Source organism: Triticum urartu, chromosome 1A (assembly GCF_056163025.1).
Source record: "Triticum urartu cultivar PI428250 chromosome 1A, HENAU_Tu73, whole genome shotgun sequence".
Lineage (NCBI taxonomy): Eukaryota > Viridiplantae > Streptophyta > Magnoliopsida > Poales > Poaceae > Triticum > Triticum urartu.
Window position 1 is genome coordinate 9,149,726 of NC_141873.1, and position 26,705 is coordinate 9,176,430.

Sequence of the window (26,705 nt, forward strand, 5' to 3'; positions counted from 1 at the left end):
CAATTGTTTATACGTGTCCTGGTCATCCTTTGCTCTTCCGAAGCAAAACAATTCGCTCTTGTGGAAGTTAATTTTGAGGCCAGATAATTGTTCAAATAAGCATAACAACAGCTTCATGTTTCTTGCTTTCGCCAAGTCGTGCTCCATAAAGATGATAGTATCATCAGCATACTGAAGAATGGAAATCCCTCCGTCAACTAGATGTGGGACGAGGCCACCTACCTGCCCTGCATCCTTTGCCCGACCTATTAAAATAGTCAGCATATCAGCCACTATGTTAAACAGGATCGGTGACATCGGGTCTCCTTGCCTTAGCCCCTTGTGTGTCTGGAAATAGTGACATATGTCGTCATTCACTTTAATCCCTACACTCCCTTTTTGCGTAAAGGAATCAATCTGGTTTCTCCAGGCCGGATCAAAACCTTTCATACGCAAAGCTTGTTGAAGGAAAGGCCATTTAACTTTATCATATGGTTTTTCAAAATCCACTTTAAAAACTACGCCATCATGTTTTTTTGAGTGGATTTCATGGAGCGTTTCATGCAAGACAACAACCCCTTCAAGGATATTTCTATCAGGCATGAAAGCAATCTGGGACGGATGAACCACAGAGTGCGCAATCTGCGTAAGTCTGTTCGTCCCGACCTTGGTGAAGATTTTGAAACTCACATTAAGCAGACATATAGGTCTGAACTGCTCAATGCGAACAGCGTCTGTCTTCTTAGGAAGAAGAGTTATCGTTCCAAAATTCAGCTTAAAAAACTGAAGTTGTCCCTCAAAAAACTCCTGGAACATGGGCATCAAATCTCCCTTAATAAAATGCCAGCACTTTTTGTAGAACTCCGCCGGAAACCCATCCGGTCCTAGAGCCTTATTATTCTCCATTTGTGCAATGGCGTCAAACACCTCTTTCTCAGAGAAAGGAGCAGTGAGGAGCTCATTCTCGGCAGTCTCAAGTTGAGGAACATCCTCAACCCTAGACTCATCTAAGGACACAAAATTCTCTTCCGGAGGACCAAACAACTGCTTATAATAATTGGTAATGTAGACTTTCAGATTGTCTTGACCAACTATCGTCCCTTCATCTTGTTCTAGCTAGAAAATTCTCTTTTTATGATGCTTCCCATTAGCAATCATATGAAAGAATTGAGTATTGTCCTCGCCTTGTACTATTTTGCGAACCGTAGCTCGCAACGCCCACTTCAATCCTCCTCGCGAAGAAGCTGTTTAAGTCGCATCTCCGCCTCTATCTTTGTTTCCAACTCACTGGAATCTAAGATAGAATTTTCAGCTTTAACTTCAAGGTTTTGAATACGTAGAAGAAGTCTCTCCTTCTCCGCCTTATAAATACCATGCGTGTGCTTAGCCCATCCTCGAAGGAACCTTCGGAGATGACGAATCTTGCATTGCCATCGCTCGATAGGCGTCCTTCCTCCTGAGTCTTTAGCCCACTCCCGAGCTAACAACTCGAGGAACCCTTCTCTTTCAAACCAGGCAAGTTCAAACGAGAAAATGTTCTTGTTACCTACAAAAGTTTGAACTCCTGAATTGACTAGTAACGGTGTATGATCAGAGACACCTCTTGTCAATGCCTGCACTGTTACCAAAGGAAACTTCTGTTCCCATTCGACACTTGCTAGGACACGGTCGAGTTTCTCAAATGTTGGGACCGGTAACGAGTTAGCCCAAGTGAATTTCCTACCCGAAAGCTCTATCTCTCTGAGATCCAAGCTTTCAATAATAGTGTTGAACATAAACGACCATCGGCCGTCAAAATTGTCATTATTCTTTTCCTCCTTCCTACGGATAATGTTAAAATCCCCCCCCCCCCCACTAAGAGGGGGAGCTGTTCGTTACCACAAATACGAACCAGATCCGCCAAAAAGTCTGGCTTGAGCTCTGGTTGCGCAGCTCCGTACACCGCCACCAAAGCCCAATCAAACCCATCTGCCTTCGTTCTAACTCAAAACTTGACAGCAAAATCCCCCAAAACTACACTCCGAACTTCCAACGTTTCGCACTTAACCCCAAGTAAAACCCCACCGGATCTTCCTCGAGGGGGGAGGCAATGCCAGTCAAAATCTACCCCCCCCCCCCGGACAAAGTGGCAAGAAATTGTGAAGTGAAGTTGCTTCTTCCGGTCTCAGACAATGCAATAAAATCCAAATGATGTTCAAGAGAAGCCTCCGCTAGAAATCTTCTTTTAGCCAAGTCTCTAAGACCTCTGCTATTCCAGAAAATGCCTCTCATAATTCATCATGAAATTTTTTTGCAGTGCGGATCCTAGCGCTCCTACGCGCTGCCGAGACGGGATAAACCTTCCGTTTCCACGACCGTTTTGGCTTAAGGTGACCATCAGCCTGATCAGCACAGTCAATCTCTGCTTCTAGCGCCTCGGGCTCATCTACATGAAGAGACACCTCAAGAATGGTGTCCTCCTCCATCTCGGGTAATGCAGGGTCAAGATCGGCACACAAGCCATCAAGAACCCTAACCCCCAGCGCATCTATCTCCGAGTCGTTCATAGGTTTAACAGCAGCAATGTGACGGATCATATCTACCGCACGATCAGCTTCCAAATCAAGAATGTCATTAACCGACCTAGATATCTCAATATCATTATTACCAAGTGAAACTCCTATTTGATTTGCATTATGAATAATTTCATCATCAGTAAAATGAAAAATGGAATTCGACTTATTAACCGACATACCAGTGGAGGTCTCGACGTCGCGCAACTTGGCAGCTCTCAAAGCACACCTCAGCTGCATGTCATCAACGTCCGGCTGCTCCTGCAGCCTCCTGCTGACCCGCCTCCCCTGGGAGACAAGATCCGGGATACCGCCAAAGGCGATGACCTCCTCGCGAGAAGCTCTGCTAGGGGAAAGGCTTCCTGCCCGTCCCCCAACAGCGGCACCCCGGGCCGTAGCCACCGGGGCGGGAGAGCTGCATGGCGACGACTCCCGCGGCCTGTCCACGGGCGACCCGCCGGCAACAGGGACCTGGGAGACCCTTGCACGGTGTTCCGGGGAGGAAGCCGGTGAGGCGGGCGCGTCACCTGACCCTCCCACCGCAACGGGGCAAAGAATGACGGCGGCCTCCTGCATAGCCACCACTCCTCCCGAAAAAACATAACCTGTGGAACAATCCGCTCTTGAGATAGAGAGGCTAAAGAAACTGTCAATGGGTTCTGGAATTCAAAAAAGCTTTTCGAAGTGAGTATCTAAGAGAACAGTCATTGGAACCACTGGCAGACACTCTATTTTCAATATGAGGAGTCAATACAGATAGGTGTGAGGAGTCAATATATATAGGACTTCCATACATCTATATTCTTAGTTAGCTCTTGTTATGAAAACAAAATAGTGTTAGCATGCGATAGGTGTGAGCAAGCCATTCAGGAAATATTTGTCATGTCATTTTTGTGAGTACACTGCAGAATCATGTGACCATTTGAGTTGCATGTTCAGTTTTCGATCTCAGGAACAAAGTGAACGGAAACATTATGTTTGGCTAGAGGAGAACTCACACTAAAAGAGCTGCGAGAAGAGCATAAATCTGTGAGTAGTTGAATGACAACTGCATCTACAAAACAGTTAGTCTTGAATGATCCGGAGTCAAGTCACCAACTTTCAAGAAGTAGAGATTAACATAATTTTTTTGTCAACTAGTTGTGGTCACACGTGAGTGTCACCACTTGATCGGCAAGGACGAAGAGAATAGTCCAAGTCCATTGAATCATGAAAAACAGGTGAAATCGAAATTGCTCACATTTATCTAAGTTTTAAGCTCCCATCAAATGGCATTCACTTGAAGAAGATGCACACCAATTGTGAACAGATATTCATTTTCTTATCTTTATTCATTGTTCATTGCCGCCCGCCTGTTCTTGAAAGTACTGAGTAGTCTTAAAACTATGATTGCATAAGGACAGAAGATACATTCACTTACTGTGTTAACAAAAATAAAAAAAGTGCACATGAGTCCCACAAAAGCTATGTTCACTTACATATTTACGGAATTAACTCTCTACACATGGTGACAGCTGCACAAGCCCCCAATTTTTATCTCTCATTATTTTGGTAAATTATTTTGGACCATAAAAAATAACTCTCTAAAGAACATATTTATCTCGAATGATGGTGCCAAATTAAGATTGCATCCCCAGATTCAGCTGGACGGAGAACTCGCCAAAACTCAAACTAAGATCCCCTGTTTTGGATGCCCTGCAGGGGTGAATCACAACATTCGGATTGCTGCACCTGTAGTGTTTACCTGGACAATTCCAAGTTAATTTCAAGTCCTACATTGTAGAGAACTACTGCTCCTTGGTGCTTCGCCCCCTACTTGGAATCTCAAAACACCCACCAAAAGCGAAATTTTGGAGTGATCCTTCCTAATCAGAGGTGTATGACCAACCTCTTGTAATTCTGTCTGGAAAGTACTCAGATCCAAATGGATGACTGTAACCTACAAATACAAATTAATTTTGTATCATTGCTTCACTTAACAGTGCTAAGAACCAGAAAAAGGAAGATGGTAAGTGTGTGGCACGAATGTTCCAACCTCATCAACCCTTGTCCCTTCAGCTCAATCATCTCTTGAGCTTCATCTACACTAGCATCCACTCAGTTGATCCTTCTAGCTAGATGTCGTTTCGTAACCTGAATAATGAAAAAACAAAAACGTATTTTCTTGTAAGACAGAGGAAAAAAGATTGAAGTATAATACGATTATGCTCTACTGCACTTGGAAGCACAACAGTCCAAGCATAGTGCTAGTGAAATGGGTCCAAGGGCAATAGACTTACATCGGCAGTGACTGAAACTACATTAAGACGGCTGCCAGCCACATTGCAAGCGTCAGATTGTTGTTGATTCTGAACCCACATTGTGTCACTAAGTTCCCAACCCTATAAATTGTTGCAAAATATCATCTAGTGCAGCAGAGGAAAACTAAAATATCGATCAAATCAATTCTGTTCTCTAAAATAACTCTTTGGAACAAAAACCGAATTAAGCAAGAGATTACCTGAGGTGGTGGGAGCAGCTGCAGGGAAGTTGACTGTAGTAAGAAAAACATTAACCATAGTCAAGCACAAGCATTCTAAATTCATTTGGTAAAGATTAAAGAAGGAATTGTTTTCGGATAAGAGGTTTGAAGAACTATAAGTAACATGCCACTAAGAAATCACTAATCGGCTTTGAAATTGACAACATTTTGTTCAGTGAAGCTATACATATATAATCACATTCTTACCATGATCTTTTGTTTTCCTCCAATATTTCAAACAGATTGACAGAAACAGAATAGTGCATACAGTAAATATGGAACTTCTCATATAACACTCACTTCTGCATCCTAGCTAAGACAAGTCATGTGATCGAGTACATACAGGCCTGGCTTATATATACTGCAGTCTTCGTTAGGATCTTGTTACATCCAGGTATAAGCGTGTGACATGTGTTTCCTGTTAAGCATGAATTCAGGAGCCGTTATCATTTCTTTGTCATGTGAGTACGCAACAAAATTGTGACACATAGTAGAGCTACTTGCAACAAAATGGTTTACTGGAAAAAATATCATGAATAGCTTTGGAGTTGGGCGACGATAACTGCATGACGAAGAGTAGATATGGTCTTAGAAAATGATAAATAGGTGTACCAAGAAGCCTAAGATGCTAATGTCAAAAATGAAGAAGCGTAAGATATTGGAAAAGTATAGTACGCAAATGCATGGCTCTAGGGATGTGTCCTGTGCCCAACCTTCAAGCCACTGCTGCATTATTCAGAATGAAACAAAGTCAATTCTAGCTGCAGCTCTCAAACAACAACACTACATTACATTGCTAAATACATAAGAGGTTGATTAACTGAAGAAACAAGGATATAACCTGACATTAACTAGCTGCCCACATCCCAGGCGGCGGCGACGGCGAGTTTGTGGAGCATTACAAACAATGCTATAGAAGCAGAGCACTGACTGGCTACATGAGCCTGCAAAGATAATAAACACTACAGAAATCCTTGGTAAGAAGCCATTTACCCCTGCTTAATTTCTGTATGCAAACCATAAACTGAAGCCGTCAGTTCTACTGCTGCATTATTCAGAGTGAAACAGAGTCAGTTCTGAACAGCAGCATTTCATTCCTGAAACAGCCATTTGATTCAAATAGAACGCCATTCGATTCAAATCTGCAACAACCAAGCAAAACTCACCTCACCAGCCAAGCCTTTCTCTTCCAGCGACAACGAGAAACACTTCAACGGAAGCCTGAATTCGCCAGGCCGCAAGTAATCAATCTAAAAATCCAAATCGCACTGTCAGTTCTACAGTTCTACTGCTGCATTACTCACAATGAAACAAAAGTCAGTTCTAAACAACAAGATTCGATTGCTAAAACAGCTCATGAAAGAGACCACCATCCAATTCAAGTCTACAACAGCCAGGCAAAACTGATCTAGACAACGAATCTATCCACGGTTCAGCTGTGTACATATGAGAGGCAGAGTAAGTAAAGGTTCAGCCTCCCTTGACACACGTGCTCTCGTAAAGACGCTTACATGCTAATTGTCATCAGACAAACATATGTACTTGTTAATTCTCAACAGGGAATCCCAGGGTTGGGTTCTGCAGCTATGAAGCCAAAGGGGTACCAAACCACAGCAGTACTGAATGTTCATTCCCAATGTTAACAGCTATGATTAGTGATGTTAACCCACTGCATGCTATGCTGACTGTTCAGTCCCAGTTTAAATTGGTCAGTACACCACAGCTAGCTGGTGCCCGACACATACACTTCCTGCATACATATGGCACAACATGCAACAAGATCTATAATGAATATTCTGGGGTGAAGGGCGTTACTAATAACAGCGTTACTAATAACAGTAATTAGTTTATAAAAAAGGACTCGCTGACTACCTACAGGAGGCTGTGAAGAGACTTAAGAAACAGTGGTAAATCAACTGAAGCTGCACCAAAAGTAACCAAAGGACACAAAATCTGACATAATACTAGAACCGAATGTCCATTGCTTCTTCATTGAAATGCATACTTTCTTTCGGTTCCTGCACCAGCATGCATGCCCTCCCTCGTAAGCAAGCCAACAAATTATTCAGATATCTACAACACTACACTGGGCTACAGCAAAGAACATGACAGAAACTGCTGCTGACCCAATTGACCAGCAGAAAACCAAATCCAGAGCAGATGGTGTCGGCTGGGATATGGGATGTGATTCAGCAATGCTCGTCCTGACGCCTAGCAGTTGATGTTGATTCAGAGATGCTTGACTCGACGCCAAGCAGTAGTCGCCCTACACCGCAGGCCCCAACAGTTCTCGACCGAGAGCGACAGCGGCACAGTTAAGTTGTAGAAGCAAACATAGACCATTCCCCTAGCAGAGCAGAGCAGAGCAACAATCAGAGATCAGGCCTATCACCCAAGAAAATCCACAGTTGAAAAAGTTTATTGAACACGTTAAAGGCCGGTGTCTTCTCAGTTAACTAAGCAAAGCAAAAACTGATAGATACATAGATAGCTCACAGACACACATGTGTATATATTATCCTAACTTCTACTGAACCGGGGAGATTCGTTTGATTCACATTACAGATATCTCAACAAGGTTGAGGCCAATGCTCAACAAAGCCAATTATAAAATGGTCACAAATTTGAAAATTATGGCAGGCTTTAAAAAGAGTTCGTAAAAGTTGAAAAGAGTTCTTGGATTTGAAAAAAAGTTCACGGATTATAAAAAAAATCACGAATTTGAGAAAATGTTCACGAATTTAAAAGGTTCACAGATTTAAGAAAAAAATTACAATTTAAAAATAGTTCACGATTTGTTTTAAAAATAGAATGGAAAAAAGAAAATGAAAGAGAAAAATAAGAAAACAGAAGAAAAATCACGGTTTATTCCTGGATGTTAAGTTTAAATCTCCCTGGTATTGAAGCAGAAAAAATCATCACTGTTTTAAAAAGAATGTCGACAAGTTAAAGGCCAGTGTCTCCACTATGCACCAATGTGAGTCTATCAGCTTCTGCTAACACATGACCATATGGAGTTGACAAATGTGAGGCTTTTTCCCAACTTTCACTTAACATGGAAAAGCATATAGGAATGTGATCATGGCCACTGCTGCATTGTTCATAACATAAAACAGATCCCAAACAGCAACATTCCATTGCTAATTAAACAGCTCAAACAGATCACAGAATAATGTCTCACCGCATCTTCAGTTTATTGTTCGCCAAACCTTCCTCTTCCAGCGACACCAAAAATCACTTTCCATCTCCTGATCACATGGGCGGGATAACAGATAAACAGGGGTCTCGGTGGTGAAGGTCGCTTCCCATGGCGACAGCGACGGACTTTGTGGAGCATTGAAAACAGCGGTACAGAAGCAGAGCGCTGACTGGCTACAGGAGGCTGCAGAGGTAACAAACACTAAAAAACTGGATATTTTCCCCCTCTGAAATAGAACAGAAGAAATCGGATTAGGAACATAATTCTGACCACCACCACAGCGTAGCAATATCAGAACCAAACAACAACAACCTATTACTCTCAATCAGAGAATGATATGCAGGAACACAACTGAGATCAGCAGCTCATCCCATCTCAGCTGTCAAAATTAATTCAGCAGCTCAACTGTACAGTTTAACACAAAGTATCTGAACAAGTTACAGCCCAATCTATGAACCAGTAAACGACACTGAAACTAGATATATAATAGTAGCTCACAAACATGAGTATGCATCACAACCTGTACCAAACCTGGGAATTAAGCTAGCTACCAGCAGAGCAGGAGGTGCTTGTTTGAGCCTAATTCCTAAGTAACATGAATCTCGGGTGAAGGGCATTACCAATAATAACACTAGTCTATAAAAGCAGAGAAGTGCCTGATTGACTACAGGAGGCCCTAAAGAAACATAAGAAACACAGGCACTAAGAGAAAGTAAATCCTTGAGAAGAAGAAGAGCATGCAAACCATCAACCGAAGCTGCACCAAAAGTAATCAAAGGAAAGGACACAAAATCTTACATAATACTCCCTCCGCCTAGAAGTAGCTGTCGCTCAAACAGATGTATCTGAACATCCGTCCATTGCTTCTTCATTGAAGTGCATACTGAGCAGGCTCTTTCGGTTCCGGCTGCAACACCCATCGTAAGCAGCAGCCACCAAGTTATTCAGATATCTGCAACACTATATACTGGCTACGGAGAACACTGGAAAGAGGAAAGGGAAGCCAACACTGCTGCTGGCCCTATTGTGCACACCCACCAAAGGACCAGCAGCAAACTAAACCCAGAGCAAATCATGTCGGCCGGCCTGGGATGTGAGTCAGCGATCCAGCTCGACTCTGACGCCGAGCACCCACCCTACACCGCAGTCCGCAGGCACCAAAATTCTCAATCTAGAGCAACCGTAGCACAAAAGTTCAGTTGCAGAAGCAGTCCAAGCCATTCATTCCGGTAACTAAATAAATGATGCTGAAACTAGAGCAGAGCAATAGTTCACAAATTCTGAAACTGAAACATTCATTCCTCCACAGGCAAACAGACAGTTTTGCAGCAGAGCAGAGCAACTCAACTGTTTTGATAAGTCTCTCAACTGCACACACACAGGGCCATCACATTCACCAAGTGACGGCCTCACTAACACCGGCTGCTGCTGCTGCTTAACCATCTTACATACAAATGAGAAATGCCTCTCTCTCATGCAGACGATCAAACTGTGCTTAACTTTATATTATATATATGTCGATAAAACATCGCGTCAAGCAAGCAGGACCAGAAAGCTCACACAACACCTGAGCCTTTCCCAGCTTGTACTTGATCTGGAAATGGTCTGAAACTAGATATATAGCTCACATTACAAGTACCCCAGCTTCTACCAAACCTACCAAGTATTTGAACCTTGAACAAGATAAAGGTCAGAGTTTAATGGACCAGATAACAATCATGACATAAATTGGTACAATTTCTGAAGCAAAATAAAATAAACTAAAATGCCCTTTCTACATTGTTTCTTCACTGCGTTTCCTCGCTTGACCGGGCAGCAGCAAACCAGATCAAGATGAGATCGTCTCGGCCTAGTTTGTTGATGCAGAGATGCTCGACACCACGCCAAGCAGTAGTCACCCTACACCACAGGCCTTGACAGTTCTCGACCATGAGCGATTGTGGCACTGTTAAGTTGTAGAAGAAATCACAGGCCATTCCCCTAGCAGAGTAGAGCAGAGCAACAATCAGGGATCAGGCCTATCATCCAAGAAAATCCACAACATCCAAACTGCAAACTGCAACCAGCACTGCCACGGTATCCAAGCAGATAAAGCCACAGTTGAAGAAGTTACTTCTCAACAAGTTAAAGCCAGTGTCTTCTCATCAGTTAACTAGCAAAGCAAAAACAGATAGATACATAGGTAGCTCACAGACACACATGTGATTGTATTATCCTAACTTGCACTGAACTGGGGAAATTCTTCTGATTCGCCTTACAGATATCTCAACAAGGTAGAGGCCAAAGCTCAACAAAGCCGATTGACTACAGTCACGACATAATCTTGTACGTACTACATTGTTCAGAGCAATCAAAATCCATGCCCTTTCTACGTGGTTTCTGACCTGTTTACTCCCTGACTTCTCGAGCGGCCTTCCTCCGCTCACGGACTAGCCTTGGCATCTCCTTCCATGTCTTTGGTTTAAGTGCCATCACTGCACATATCACAAATGCTGTCAGATTAACAAGCACGTACAAACTAATGTAGCATGAATTTTTTTACCATATGCATGACAGTAAAATAATGGAGAACAAACTTGTACAAACATGTTGGCATGCTAGATTTAATGGGACTGCATCTGTTGGTTAAATGTGGCAAAGATGGAAGGACGTGCTGCAAGCATACCTTCATAATGGGCATCTAGTTTTTCGCAGTTGATGCTGCCCAGTTGCTGCTGCAGGCATCTAGGGAGCTTCTTCATAGCTGGACAGCCTGTAATTCTAAGAAAGTTGAGAAACTCGTATACTTGCGGTTCGTTCGGCAGGAATGCTAGGGTACTGCAGCTTTCAAGATCAAGGACTTTCAGCGATGGGGGGTGCTCTCCCAACAGACACTCCAGTGATGTCAACCCTCTGTTACCGATAATGTCCAGTCTCTTGAGGGGCGCAGGCAGACGGAGAGTCCCCCCCAACATGCCAGCACAATCCCGTATTACTAGAACTTCGAGACGGGGAGGAAGTAAATGCTCTACTGCAGTTGTTGTTGTTGTTGTTGTTGTTGTTGTTGTTGTTGTTGCTGTTGGTGCTGCTGCTGGTGGCTCTGGCATGATAGGACTTCTACTTATGGAGGTAGTGACTTCTGGTTTCTGGAGCCCACCCACCTGGCATGTCAGAACTTGAATACTGGTGCAGTCGGAAATAGATATGGTCTTCAAGGATGGAGGCAGATTTAGAACTGCTGGTAAAACATCACATCCAGATAAACAGATATATGCTAGGCAAGGACAAAAGTGATTCATGGGTGAGGACGACAATTCTGGTACAGCTGTGGGCACGATTGCCTCACTGCAAGAAGATACTTGGACTAACTCCGGGATGCCCTGCTGCTTACCGAATATGGACTCAAGCTTAATGCACCCATCAATATCCATATTCTTGAGAGATGCCGGGACGTTGAACATCTCTACTAAACTTGGGCAATTTTTTAAGCAAAGAGACTCCAGACCTCTCAGGTACTGACTCCTTTCGGACGCCAATGGCTCAAGAGGAGTTTGTCCATATCCAGTCAGATTTTTGCAGTAACTAATCACTAATCTTCTTAAGGATACCAAGCTTTGGAACACTTTCTCTGGCCAGTGGACGAGCACATCGCATCTATCAATTTTCAACTCTTCAAGATGTACAAAATAGTCACATGGCTCTAATGCACCTGATCCAAAGAACAAGTTGCAGAATCTTAGCTTCATAACTTCAAGAGGGGATTTCTGGTTCCATTTCTCCTTGCTGTCCACCCGTACAATTGAAGTGCACTCAACCTCTGATGTTGTTTCTCTGTTTTCTAGCTTCAGTATCAGATTGGTCAATGAAGGCAAATATCTATCTACAAAATCAGAGATCTCTTGCTTTCCATCTTTAATTTTTAAGACACTTAGTTTTGGTGCTTCGGGTAAATCTATCATCCTTGGGCATCTCTGGACTGATAGTTTCTCAAGCCGAGGAAACAATGTCCCTTCGACCGCATCCCATCTTTGAAACCTCTCTAAGCCTTCCATTTTGAGCACTTTTATGGCAGGAAACGCTGAGCGTACCAATCTATAACCACCTTCAATACATGGTTCTTGAAGCAAGGGTGCTTCAGGTAATGCTGTCAGCTTTGGGCAGTTCTCAATTGATAGTTCCTCCAGACAAGGAAACAGTATGTGTTCTCCTTGAGTCTCTTCCACTGCAGCCCATCTCTGAAAGCTCTCCAAGCTTTTCATTTTAAGTACCTTTAGGGCAGGAAAGGCTGAGCGTACCAATGTATAACCGCCCTCACCGCAAGGTCCTCGCAGCAATGGTGCTTCAGGTAATGCTACCAACTTTCCACAATTACTAATAAACAACTTCTCAAGCACAGGAAATATTGTCTGTTCTTCTTGCCTCTCATCTATTTTCCACCATCCCTCAAAACCCAACAGATATTCTAGCATAAGCACCTTCAGTTTTGGAAAAGTGAAGGTTGTACTGGATCTGAACAAAATTTGTAATCTTTTACAATTATAAAGATGGATCTCAACCATGTTTTGCAACATACCCATGCACTCTCCTCCATAGGAATATATCTTCAGAACCTGCAGCCCATCATGAGGTTCGAAATTGTCAAGCACCTTGCTGTCACAATCAGAATTCCATCTTAATGTCAGTTCTCTGAGATCCTTCTTGTTTCCAAGGTTTGCCACTTTTGCCTCTGCTTCTATAATATTCTCTATCCGACGCAACTCTAACTGGCCACCAAGGTTTAAATTCTGCAGCTGAGCAATATCACTGCAATTCGGTCCAGTGACTGCTGCTGCTACAAAGCATGTGAGTATCTGCAAGTCAGTGAGTTTTCCGAGTTCTGGAGGCATGCTCTTCAACTCCGGACATCCATGAGTGTAGAGGTGACGGAGGGAAGTCATATACTTCAGTTGCATTGGTAGTCGATCAAGAAAAGAGCAGTTGGAAAGGTCCAATGTTTGCAGATTATACATAATACTTATATCTTCAGGAAGTGCTTCAATAAGACTTTCTGAGAGATCAAGGTACCTCAGGTGATGCAGATACTTTGGTTTCAGAAGAAATGATCCTGTGCCTCTGAAACAAAGCTTCAAGGCATGCAAAGAGCTATATCTTGATAGATGCTTCAATGAGCTTCGCATAGGACTATCACATATCAATGTTTGAATGGCAGGGGATTTTTTCTCCAAAGAATCATTCAAAATACCTTGTGTTTCTTCACATGACAAGAACAAATGCCGAGCAGTATCCGAAAGCCACTCGATTTGACTTGGTTCCTTAATTGCAACGACACATTCCTTTCCCATAGCATACATCGCAATATCATGCATAAGATCATGGATTTTGCATGTAGTTCTGAAACAATACTCCTGATTTCGTATGTTGCCCTTAAATTCCTCTATGTCCACAAAGAATGACCTTGATGCTAGCTCACTGAAAATATTTTTTCCAATGGTTTCAAGACTATCTTCTTCCTGTTCCGGAATAAAGCCATTTGCTATCCATAGTTGGATAAGCTTCTCCACATTAATCTTGTAATCCTTGGGAAATATTGCACAGAAAGCAAAGCACTGCTTCATGTGTGCAGGCAAATCGTTGTAGCTAAGCTTGAGTATTGGCAAAATTCCAGTTTCCTCAGTGCAAATGTTGCTTCTGGATGATACAGCCTTCCATTCTTCCACACTGGTCTTGGTGCGAAGTACAGAGCCCAGTGCAGTTGCAGCCAAAGGAGAGCCAGAACATCTCTTCACAATCTCATCAACCATCTTAACTAGCTGATCAGGCTTCTCTTTCTCCGAATCAAATGCTCTAGCCTCAATAATTTCTTTTATGAAGTTATCCTTCAAAACCTTGAGATTGTAGGTTTTATCTGCACCCATAATTTCAGCAACTTGTTTATCACGGGTTGTTGTCAACACTGCACTACCCATGCCACCATGCTGAAGACAGACCTTCAGCCTTTCCCACTTATGGACCTCTCTGTTCCAGACATCATCTAATACAAGGAGGTACCTCTTTCCACTGACCAATTTCTGAAGTCTATCTAGTGGTGGTTTGTCTGTATCTACATTCTTCTTGGGAGTTGCTTCAACTATATTCTTAGCCAGGGAGTTCACATCAAAGGTATCGGAGACACAGACCCAGAGCAACAGCTGGAAATGATTCTGAACTTCAGGTTCATTGTATATGAGCTGCGCTAATGTTGTCTTGCCAAGGCCCCCCATTCCAACAACAGGAACAACTGCAAGATCTATATTATTGGCTTGACGAAGTAGTGTATCAACAATATTCTCCTTCTCTTCCTTTCTGGATCTTCTGGCAATTTTTTGTGGGTCGATGATAACATAGTCCGTCTGCCTCCACTGCTTGGAAACCGGCGGCTGTGGTCGGTACTTGAACCTAAAGGCGTGCATCTCTGCTATGAGGACCTCAATGGCCTGTAGAATCCTGCAAAGCTTGCGACCCATTCTGCAACGAAACTCAACACGGTTGTGAGTAGGGAAGAGCTTAATTACATGAAAGCCAAGCTCTCTGTAGTGCCCCTTCTTCCTGGCTTCACGGCGGAGTGCTTCGTACTTGAATTCGTCGAAGACTTCATTTGCCTCATAGGCCACTGTCTTGAGCTCCTGGAGCCAGGCTTTCGCCCCTTCTCTGTGGGTTGTCGCCTGCTCCTCGGCGTCAGTGATGACGTCGAGGATGGCCGGAAGCTTGCGTTTTAGAATCTTGTGCTGGTCCTCCATTCCCTCCATCACCTTGTACTGGTCGAGGAGGGAGCTGGACGCCTTGCTCATCAGCATGGACACCAGTGGCCGGATGGCCATGGCGGCCACCATCTCCGCCATTGGAACGCTCAGAGCAAAACACACGTAGCACAGGGAGACACAAGTGTAGTGTAGAATGGAGAAGAGAATGTTGTGAGTAGTGAGCAAGACGTGTATAGTATTTGCAATGGAGAATGTTGCTGAACAGCAATACAAACTAAACAATTACCTCCACTGACTAGACATGTGACAGGACATGACACCTACTCCCTGAGTACCTGCCGCCAAGGAAGAACAGAATAGTGGTTGAATCTGAATGTATCACATACTTGGCTCCAAAGCAAGGGAAAAGAGAGAGTGAGAGTAATATGCAGTGCATGATTGGTGGTCAGTGGGTTTCACACTTTGCTTTTCTAGAAAAAAAGGGAGTTTCCCATTGCAGCCAGCGATGCACGGTGCGCGCACAAACCATGTGGGTATCATTAACAATGCAGGTTCTGAGTTAATCAAATGGCTACACCAACCGCCGTATGCGCTTGAATTACAGAATGTCCACTTGCAGGTAAGAAAATAGTTTTCTTTCAAACAAAGTTCAATGCACCACCTTAACAATTGCATGTCTGTCATGAACGAGACTAATATGCAGTGCACGATGGGTGGTGAGTGGGTTCTGTTCAAACTTTGCTTTTGCAGAAAAAAGGAACTTTCCCATTGCAGCCGGTGTGTGAACAAACCAAGTGGGTGTTATTAACAATGCGGGTTTCGAATGAATCAAATGGCGACAATTACAAAACGTCCACTTGCAGGTAAGAAAATGATTTTTCTTTTTAACAAAGTTGGATGCAGCAGGTGAATAATCACATGTTTGCCGCTCAAGACGTGGAAGAAAGTGGTTCGCACAATGACCATTGTGCAACTTTCTCTGCTGTGAATGAATATTGTGCTTTCAATATAATGTAGATGCAGAAAAGTGCAAGGCAAAATGTGGAGTAGGTCAGAATTTCAAAACGCACTACCATTACAGCGCGAGGGTCGTAGACGTGATGTCAGTGTACAATAACTAGAGCAAAAGCTAAAATAAAAAATTGTAACAGATGCAAAGGGGAACAGATTTGAGCAGAGTGGAGGAGATTTGGGGGTGCAGAAAAGGGGAGGGGAGGGGAGGGGAGCAGGTGAGTACCTTGAGTGGCGCTGCGCTAGTGGGGGGGGGGGGGGGGGGGGGGGTGGGGGGCGAGATTTTGCCTCTAGTGTGGAGACTGTTAGAAAAACATACATCGATAGTAGGCTAGGTTGATGAACTAAATCTTACCGAAGAAAATTGGTGTGGGCTATGCAAAATTCAATTTTAATCAAATTCAAATGTTTCCACAAATCAAATGCAAAAGCAACATGTATGAACTAAATATTTCCACTATAGAAGGGGATATGGAGAATGACAGAAAGAGAACCTAGAGAATTTTTCTTGCCTCGTGATTCTGATGCTTGCTACGCGGCCGGACGATCGGACGTGCGGCGGCGTAAGCTGGATCTCCTTCGCTACCTTAGCAATTCTGTTAGATTGGATGCTGCACGATCGATTGAGGCGGCTGCGACCAGGCGAGGCGTCGATCGTTAGCCGCCACGAAAAGTAGCCCCGAGTCTGCAGGTGCGTGCGTGCGCGCGCGTGACTGACCTAACCCCTTTTTCTTTCACGTTGGGCCTTCTATTTTCTTTTGGGATGGGCCTACAGTGTACTGCACATGGGCTGGGCATAGCAAGTTTCTTCACCTACTTTACACAGAGGGACACATAGGGGGGCGAAACACGTCAGAGTAGGCCTGATTATCCAAAACCCAATCGCTATTACGTGGGAAAACTGCATCGTTAGGGGGGGTCTCGCCCCCCCCCCCCCCCCCTCGTCCCCCCTTGCCTCTGTCCCAGGAGGACGCGGAAGGTGGTGCCGCAGGAACTCGCTGCCGCCGTGGTCGTGCTAGAGAGGCGTCCGGTGGTGGCTGCCGCCATGGACGGATGGGATCACGGGAGGCCGGCCGACCGGCGAGCTCGCGAGAACCGCTGCACCGCCGGCCGCCAGCAGCCGCAGCACAAGGCGGCTCGGCCGGCCTTGGAGGGGGATGGTGGTGGCCGGCCCTCGGAGACGTCGTCTCCATTCCCACTCCAGTCGGCGGAGAGAAAGTATAGAGACGATGCACACCGCCCAAGAGCAGCTTGAAGAGGATGAAGCCCTCCACCGATCGCAGTCCACCGCTCAGTGAACACCAGGAAGGCCTTGAGGAGACACAACTAGTAGATTGGAAGTAACTAGTAAGATGCCCGTGCTACGCTACGGAATCACAAAAGATCAAGTGGAACATTATTTTGAAGTCTAGTGAACAATAAAATATGTACCAAGACATTGGTCAAAATGATGCCATATTTACACATTGAGCAAAATCATACATATGATTTCCAACTGATAAACCCCCTTGTCCAAGCAAACATTTATTATCTCCATTTTCACCTTACATAAGACTGTTCTCCCTACCCAATTTTCTCATGACTCTTCCATATTGAGGGGACAAAGAACAAGATATGTTGTTACCTTTTATTCAAGGATTCAGCAATGCTAATTTCATGCTAGTATATTAGGCAAACCAGACTAAAATGTGAAGAAAAATGGCAGAAGTAGATATATCCAAATAACATAGCAGTACATAATATATCCTGAGCACACAATTATAAATGGTCCACAAGAAAGAAACAAGAACGAGTTAAAAGTGCCTTGACTTAATACACAAGCACCTACAGTATATTCTTTTTTAAGGGAAAGCAACAACTATATTACTAATACTTAGTAGGCATTTTGCCCACTGCAACGGCTGGCACAAGGGCAGATACATTGGAGTCCCACCAGAGGGTCTCAAGATTACAATGATGGCCTGGCCTGGCAAGTTCATGTGCAACATGGTTTGCTTTTCTTTTACATACCAAAACTCTGCATCTAGAGAACCACAACCTCATTTGGAACTTTACATCCTCGATGACAGCAGCATAATAAGGGGGAAGAATCAGCACGTCGAGCATCTAGTGCTCCTATCTACGCCGTCATATTGACATCATTGGAAATGGCGAGAAGCTCTGCCCCAAATGCATCGTGGATATTATCACCTGTCCTAGCCCGTGATAGGATCACAGCTCTTTCTTCATCACGAGGAACAACCCCCCATCCAGCAAAGGAGCCGCCTGATGTAAATGCCCCATCAATATTAAATTTGATCAAATCTTGTACAGGCGGTTTCGTGAGACAGAGTGCGCCCGATCAGTTCATGTGTGTCCAGCATAGTACACTCTTTTAGTTGTTTGCTCAAAACATATGTGCTAACAATGTTGGCCCTCGAGCACTGGCTTCATCCATCTTCTCACCTAAAAGGACATCAGGTAATCAGTATTACATATATATGATAGTCTGTAGTATATTTAGACAAAGGAAAAAACAAGGAGACTATAGGGGGTATGTACTCTGTAGTATATTTAGGCAAAGGAAAAAACAATGAACAACACTTGTAGTACATTTTGTACAGGAGCAAAGAAATAAAATGCAAGTTAAATATGTTTTTGAATCATATGTATATAGAAGGGGTGAGTGCACATGTATCTATGTACATACAAAAATATTAATACTGGACTACTTGTAGCTTTCTTACATCAACCAGGTTTCTGCAAAGAAAAAAAATCGCCAATAACAGACAGAAAGGAAAGAAATAGTCAAGTGTGGCCTGAAAATTGGATGTGGAGCTACCAAGCAAACGAAATGCACTGATGACAAAGCAACCTGCTGTCGGCGTCGTCTGTATTTTTTGAACAGAGGGAGTAACAAAGACAACTACTAAAAAACAATTCAAACACACATAAATTTTTTTACAAAAAAAACATGAACACTAAAGCAAGTATCTAGGTTGTCTTTCTGTAAATCCTCCACATAACCCTAGTTAGATAGATGTAAGTTTTAATTGTACTTGAGTGATTCATACCTTGGGCTACATGCTGAGAACTTCTTTGTAGACTATGTTCTTTGTAATATTTGCAATGGAGTTGGACTGGCCATCCTTTTTCTTATCCGGGAGAGAGAGAATCTTCATATTACTTCTAGATGTAGCTCTAGAAAGAGCAACATAGAGCTGCCCATGTGAAAATACCGGCTCAGGGAGGTATACACCAACATTTGGTATAGTTTGTCATTGTGCCTTGTTAATGGTCATAGCAAAGCTAAGTCTAACTGGAAACTGCTTCCTCTTGAACCTAAACGGAAACATCTCATCGTCTGATGGGCAAAGGGGAATTCGAGGAAGGAACACCCTCTTACCAGCATGCTGGCCCAACACAATCTCAGCATCGATTGCATTCCTCATGAATCCCCGGACAATCAACCTCGTCCCATTGCACAAACCACTCGCTGGGTCAATGTTTCGTAACAATATAATAGGGCAATTAATTTTCAGCTTTAGGATATGGGGAGGTAGCCCATTAGGTGTTAATGAATTCAAGAATTCTGCAGGATAGTAATTGTGTGGATCATCATCCGCGCGATCAAAACTGTAGTATATCATCTCTTCCCCAGGAAATCTCTCAATCATACTCATGTTAATCTTGTCAACGTACTCATTCCGAGTTGACAAAATTGCTCGGGATGTTATGTAATTTGGATCCAAGAGGTTTTCATCTACAGTCATCCAGAAAACACTTTCAATAAGCTTATCAATATCAGTGGCGTCGCCGGTGTATGGTACACAAATCTCATCTGGAAGCCGTATGTAATCATCATCCACGGTATCTTCAGTGCCATTCCCGACACGGAGAAGGTAATCAGCAAACCAGGGATCACTCTGAGCCCTCATATTACGGGCAAGTCTTAGTTGTCTCATATTCTCCCAAAGGTAAGACTTGCGTAGCGTCGCATCAGTTATTTGTGACCTTGTTCCCTTACGAACAACAGGAAGCACTTGTCTAAAGTCTCCCCCAAACACAACTGTCTTTCCACCAAACGGCAGGTCAGGTCGATCCATGATGTCCCTCATGCTATTGTCAAGGGCCTCGACCACCTGCCGCTTTGTCATGGAGGCCTCGTCCCAAATTATGAGAGACGCCCTCATAAGAAGCTTACCTGTCCCACTTTGCTTGGTGAAACTGCAGACCCCATTGTCTTCGGTGTTCAATGGTATTTTAAACCTTGAGTGTGCAGTCCTCCCTCCAGGCAAGATGGATGCAGCAACGCCTGATGTTGCTGTTGCAATAGCTATTTTACCCTCAGCACGTACTTTTGCAAGTAGTGCTTTGTACAGATAAGTCTTCCCTGTGCCTCCGGGTCCATCAACAAAGAACACACCTCCTTGGCCACTATTGATGGCCGCAAGTATCTCGTCATATGCATATCTCTGTTCTGGGTTTAGGAAAGATGACAAGTCAAGGTGTTCTAGGTCCACCTCTATCGTGGACTCCTCTATGATCTCCCTAGCCTCATTATCTGAGGCATCATATGACTCATCAATTTCTGGGAGAGGGAATGATGATATGTCCTTGCCCATCGATTCAAGCATATTTTTTATATCTAATAACGCCATCTGCTCAACTACATGGGGGCACATTTGGGTTAGTCGATAGTCTTCTGTCATAGCTTCCAAGTGTCTGTCCCATAGGCCACGCACATTGCTGGGCTCACAAAAGACCAATATAGTGGCAAATAGCCTCCGAAGGGAAGATGGCATCTGAAAAGCCTCAGCTTCCTTAAGACACACATCGATAGTATTATCTGACTCGATAAGACCCCTCCTTTCAGCAGCTTCACGGAATGTCGGGTAAACAATACCATTCACTGTTCTAAGCTCTTCGAAGGATGTAGCACCTGTGACATGGTTTAGAAGCACTCTAAGATAATACCTCTCCCCTTCAGCTGGATGTGCAGACACAATTCTCCCAATCTGTGCGTGTTCATCCCTCCTTTTCCAATACTTTCCACCTGACATCCAAACAAAATATGATGGGAAATCCTTATATAAAATTCCTCGAGCCAACTCATATTTCTTGTTTGCCTCAAAATACTCAGTTAGCATGGTCTTGGAAGCTCCTTCTTCAGAGAGGACATCATTCAGATTTGCGCCCGCTTGAAATGACACCATGTGCATATTAGGGAGGTGGAGTTGGAGTTGTCTAACAGATGGAAATATCTAACTAAGGTTAAAACCATATATCCTCCATAATGCTTCTGGTGGCGTAACCCACCTGGAATCTCTGTATTGCTTTATCTCATCAATGTTCCCATCACTATCCACCTCGTCGATAGAAACAGATGCTCGGTCATGCCCTTATATATGTATTTAAAGAGGTACTTTACAGCTTTTATGCTTGAGCAAACCTCGACATTGATGTGGCAATTATACCTTCTTAGTAGGTAAGGATTGTATGGAACAACCCACCTATTGTCTAACTCTTGGCCACGTACCTTTGCACGGCGTCCATCATCTCTCCTCCTATATATGGGATATGAGTCCTTTCCTTGAAGGGTTGATGCATTAAATGGTCGTGGATAGTAGTTCTTGCAGCTACCTTTCTGCATGCACACGTTCTTGGGGTTTAGGACTCCACAAGGGCCATGCATCATGTGCTTGACGACCATTTTGTACAACTCAGGGTACTTGGATTTGTCTGGCAATTCAGCAGATATGAGACAGTCATATTGCTCTGGGCATGTTAGCTTGTACCTCCCCTCCATGATTAGGAGGAAATGAGCATGTGGTAGACCTCTTTTCTGGAACTCAACGACATATACATATGCTGCCACCTTACCAAGAATGTGCCTTTTAAAAAGTTGTACCTTGAGGTCTTCCAACTTTGCTCGAAATACTCTTACAATGAGATCAGGACGATCCTGTGGAGTTTGTCCGGGCTCTAGCTCACTAATTATTTCATCCCAATTAGGGTTGCAAGTCATGGTTAAAAAAATGTCTGGCTTCCCATACTTTTGAACCAAGGCCATGGCATCAAGGTATCTTCGTCTCCTATCTCTTCTCCCTCCAATAAATGATGAAGGAACTATAGTCCGTTTGCCCACTGCATCCGCACGGTATTCCCAGCTTGAAGGCTATCAACAACACCTTGGTATAGATCAGCACGTATTTGTTTCTGGTGTTTTTTTATATAGTCCAGTCTTGAGGTTTCAACCTTGATGTACATATCAACCACATATTGTTGGAATAGTCGTTTACCGTATAGCATGGTGTTAAATACACCACGACGCATTTGAAACTTGTAGCAATAGTAGTCTCTAACGGAGATGCATAATTGACTATTTGTACATGAACCTACAGAATGAGAGATAACAAAAGGACAATATTGGGAATTAGGAAAAGTAAGCACAATGAGGATAAACAAAATGAACACATGTTATTTTTGTTATATGAATTACCAAGACTCTGTCGACCACTGCGACGGGACTGAAGTATCTCATTCAAGCCGACACCATTCTTTGGGATGTCAGGATGCCAACCAATCTCCCCTCTTGGGAAGAATAAAGGGTAAGACAATGGATCATAACATCCATAATATGGTTGGATGCTATATCTCGTGTTGTTGTTGCCGAACAATACTATGCTACGATCAAAGTGCTTACAGAGTTCACTACCCTCAACCCAAATAGCTGCAACCTCTGATGATATAGGCACATTATACCTCCGTTGATCCAACCTCATGTCGGTGTTCGGTTCAATACGGTATTCCTCAAGGTCATCGACTCCACCTAGATTCCTAAATGTTTCAGAATAAGGATTATCCTTGAGGGTGTCAACAAGCTTTCGAATGACATCTCGGTCTAGGTTCGGGGAGCGCCGAAACCTATGTTGTAAACCGGGATCGTCATCATAGAAGTAGAGTTCCAAATGCTTTGGCCCATCTTGAGTTGGACCAAATGAGAAGATGTTGTGGTAAATTTGACCGTGAGCTCGAAACGTATAGACTCCCGACTTCATGTTTGTGTATCTGTTGTCCAGGCTGACTCCAAGGGTGGTGAATGAAAAGTGTCCATTGAAGTATCGAATGTTATCCCTAAAATGCACGGCATTGGGATCTGAACTTGTGTACAACATTTTAAGTTCCAAGGGTGGTTCTAAGTGTGCTAACTTAACTTTTCCAGACCGGCAACAAAATCCATTTGACTCATACTGGAACCTCTTTGCACCACAATGCTTGCAATCAGGTTTAGGTGCCAGCGTGTGAGTACTTACTGGTATATTCTTGTAGACATCATCATATGGGTCAGGAATAATGGTATCTACTTTAAATGCATCTATCAGGTCATCACAGTCTTCATCATCTCCTACATATACATGAGATGAATAGTGTTATATAGGTCTTGCAGTTTTTGTACTATAATACATGTGTAGGAAAGTAAGGCATCCACGGCATTAGCAATACCTCTGCCAGCAAATATGAAGTACTCGTCATCTTCTTCTTCAGACTCATCATCGTCCGTAACAAAGCTTTCTGTTGGGGAACCTACATATGAAACCAATGGGAGCCAATAATGAATTGTCCATTCCAAGTTATAAGGATGGTTCTGAGTGTGTGTTATAACATACTTAGTAGAGAAAAGAAGGCATCCATACCATAGCATACCTGTGTTAGTGTAAACTATGTGATCCTCTTCCACCGCTTCAGGTATGCTTTCAAGATTACCTGGTATTTTGATGATAGTGTAAAATACCGGCAACACCTTCGGAAAAATTGGCGAGATAAAGGAATGTGTATGTGAGAATTACCTTGAACTGTAGCAGAAGTTTGTGCCAGCATAATTGGGTAGCTAAAGGCATAAGAGCTTGATGATAGTTGTCCTGCCAATGAACCTTTAGGGCACTGCAGTGCGACGGAATCCTTACAGAGAGTATCTCGTTTAGCTGCGTAGCTTTCTTTACGCTGAGCTAGGAGTGCTTGCCGCTCTTCGGGTGGTAGGCTTTTCCTACATGCTCGCTGGCGTGCATTCCTTTCTTGCCTTTCATCTAGCGTCAAACTTTGCCTACGTGCTCGCTGACTTGCATTCCTCTCATCAAGTGTCATACGTTGTCTTTTCTCTCTTCTCTATGCATTAATCCTTTCCTTCTCATTTGGTGTTAAACTTTGCCGACGTGCTCTCACACGTTCTCGCCTTGCTTGTATTTGTTCTGGTGTACGGCTAGCATATCTTATTGCTTCACGTGCACGCTTTCGCCCTATAGTATTTTTATGAGAAATTAATTAAGTGGGTAAACAAAATTACATAAACACACACTTTCGCCTTATAGACTTACCTTTGGAGCTTTCTCCTCGCTCCAAGTCCTCAATTGATGTGAGCAGACCATTATTAGTAGGAAAAATCGCAGCTGATTGGTTTGTCACTTCATCATCCGAAGAAGACGAGTAACTCAAATGTGTCACACATGTCGGCTCACATATAAATAGACTTGTCCGAGTTTGTGGCATGCCATTGGGGCCAGTTCTGTTGGACTTATTATTGCCGTAGACCACTGTGTTATTTAAAGTTGGACCAATAGTCAGATAATACAAATTGAGAAATATGCAAACAGATTGTTCCGCCAAGTGATAAGGGATAAGATAGCAACCTTTTTCTTTTCCTTTATCGCTTTGTTGGCACAAGGATTGTAACATTTGGGCGCAAGACCTGAATATTTCTCCCCAAAACAAAAGAGAGTATGAGGTTAGCCAAAAATGAATTAAAAGATCAAAACACAAAAGCCAATAGGAATGTTATATCTAAAAGAATATTATTCCTTGCCAAAAGCCAACTGGATAATTCATTTTAACCCAAGCACAGGTATGATAGATTTAGAGAAATTTATATTTAGATCCAAAAGTGCACATATGATAAATTTGATCATCATTAAGTAACAATATGAACAAAACAAATAATATGAACAGCAGCATGTACAAAACATGGAAGTATGAAACAGGGAAGTATGAAACAAGATGCACTCCTTATAAATCTCTAACACAACCACCAATCTCTGAATGAGTGCTCATACTGAATATTCATCCTAACTCAGCCAGTATGTCCTCACCTTGTGGTTCTTCAGTTTCACACCAAAATCCAAGGGTTTCTCCTGTAGACTTCTAATTTCTGAGCTTGTTGAGTATGTTTTGGACCTGCCATGTGGGTTGTCATTTCAAAAATCAGTGATTTAGTGAGAAACAAATCCAATTGTAGTTGCAGCCGCCACTGAGTATTTATGTGCAGATTTAGTACCAATGCATATTTGCTATTTGGTCAACTTAAGCAACAACTTCAAGATCTCAATTGTAAGCAATACCACAATGCATGTATAATGTGGTACTACAAAAGTATAAGATCAAGTGACAAGAATGTGGCTACCTGCGGTCCATCAATCTATGCCAATAGATGAACAAAAAACCAAACTAATATTCTATTCACTAATTATCAGTGCTAGCATTTATTGTGTAGCAATAATATTAGCATAGCAAATCTAAGGACAGTAAACTATTCCCCTTGTATTATAGGGAAAAGGTACCGGTGCTTGATCTCCTAATCGGATCAGCTATTTCTATCAAAGCACATATATGCGATTGCACAAGTAAGAAGATTCGCCCATACCTCCTTCACGAAGCAGAACAAACGGCGTAGTCCTCACAATCTGTTCAATCTGAAGATTTGTGTAACCAGCCTCTGGCTTCTTTGGGTGCAGCAGCGTGAGTCCCATATGCCTGCCCATTTGCTTTATATTCGTCTTCAAGAGTAGCTTCTAGACAGCTCCACCTTGGCGCGCGGATTTGAACTTGGTACGACAGAAAAATTGATATATATTGGTCTGCAAGGTTGGCTTCTAGACTGTTCCACCTGGGCGCGCGGGTTTGGCAGAAAAATTTGAATTTGGGAGGCGCCACAGGAGGATGGCAGTAGCCAAGAATAGCTCGCCGGTGGAGAAGGGGAAGGAGTAGTCGGCACCGCCGCTGAGGATGAGCATCTCGTAGCCGGCGGCGTACTTTGCGGCAGTCAGCGTTGGAAGGGAGGGGGAAGGGGGCGGATGAGACATCGAGGGGGGGGGGTCTACGGGAGAGGAAGAGGCGTCAGGAACGTACTGCGTCGGCGGCGGACCTGCGGCGACCACCGTCGGAGGAGACGGGTGAGCCGGCGGAGGAGACAGCAAGGAGGAGGGGAAGTGGCAGTGATGGTCTACCATAGGCCTTCTGCAGCAGAGGAGGGGGCAGTAGAGGCGTCGGTAGACGGACGGCGTGGTCAGCCTGCTTGCCGAGGTCGACATCAGATGAGATGGGGAAGGGGGCGAGGGGACGACGAGGAAGATGGGGTCGTGGCGGCGGTGGGAGATGGGGCCGAGAGAAGGCACAAGAGGGCTGGGGTTGGATGGCGCCGGCAGCGGCCAGATCGCCGGATCCATTCCAGCGCTGCCGGCGGTGGTTCGTACGGCGCCCCCTGATTCTAGATTTCTGGAGAAGATGGTCGGATAAGGTGTGGCAGGAGAGTTGAACGGGAGAGACAAGTTGGAGGGCTCATCTGCAAATGTGTGATGAATAGCAGGTGTTTCTTGCAAAATTTGCCACAGATTGCTTATGGTGCGTTGGATGCAGATCCAACGATCGTAAACGACAGATGGCAGGCACAACATCATCACCAACTCAGACTTTTA

At 43.7% G+C, this 26,705-nt stretch overlaps 1 protein-coding gene, 1 long non-coding RNA gene and 1 pseudogene across 3 annotated transcripts; all 3 read right to left on the reverse strand.

The window, feature by feature from the left end:
* Positions 1 to 4,065: 4,065 nt before the first annotated feature.
* On the reverse strand, positions 4,066 to 4,914 carry LOC147988261 (uncharacterized). The gene is made up of 3 exons (XR_015616224.1): positions 4,811 to 4,914; positions 4,567 to 4,664; positions 4,066 to 4,470 (listed from the first exon to the last, which is right to left on the reverse strand). It is a non-coding gene; the product is annotated as an uncharacterized LOC147988261 (long non-coding RNA).
* A 4,816-nt stretch (positions 4,915 to 9,730) lies between these two features.
* Positions 9,731 to 15,635, reverse strand: LOC147988262 (putative disease resistance protein RGA4). 2 transcript variants are annotated; one of them, XM_087543737.1, is made up of 3 exons: positions 10,917 to 15,635; positions 10,636 to 10,725; positions 9,731 to 10,231 (listed from the first exon to the last, which is right to left on the reverse strand). In XM_087543737.1, the coding sequence occupies exons 1-2, from the start codon at positions 15,106 to 15,108 to the stop codon at positions 10,640 to 10,642; spliced, it is 4,278 nt and encodes a 1,425-aa protein (XP_087399863.1). In that variant the 5' UTR covers positions 15,109 to 15,635; the 3' UTR covers positions 9,731 to 10,231; positions 10,636 to 10,639. The 2 variants fall into 2 exon arrangements, with proteins under 2 accessions (XP_087399863.1, XP_087399858.1); XM_087543732.1 differs by having other exon boundaries at positions 9,731 to 10,725.
* A 3,405-nt stretch (positions 15,636 to 19,040) lies between these two features.
* Positions 19,041 to 19,925, reverse strand: LOC147988263 (uncharacterized; annotated as a pseudogene).
* Positions 19,926 to 26,705: the final 6,780 nt, after the last annotated feature.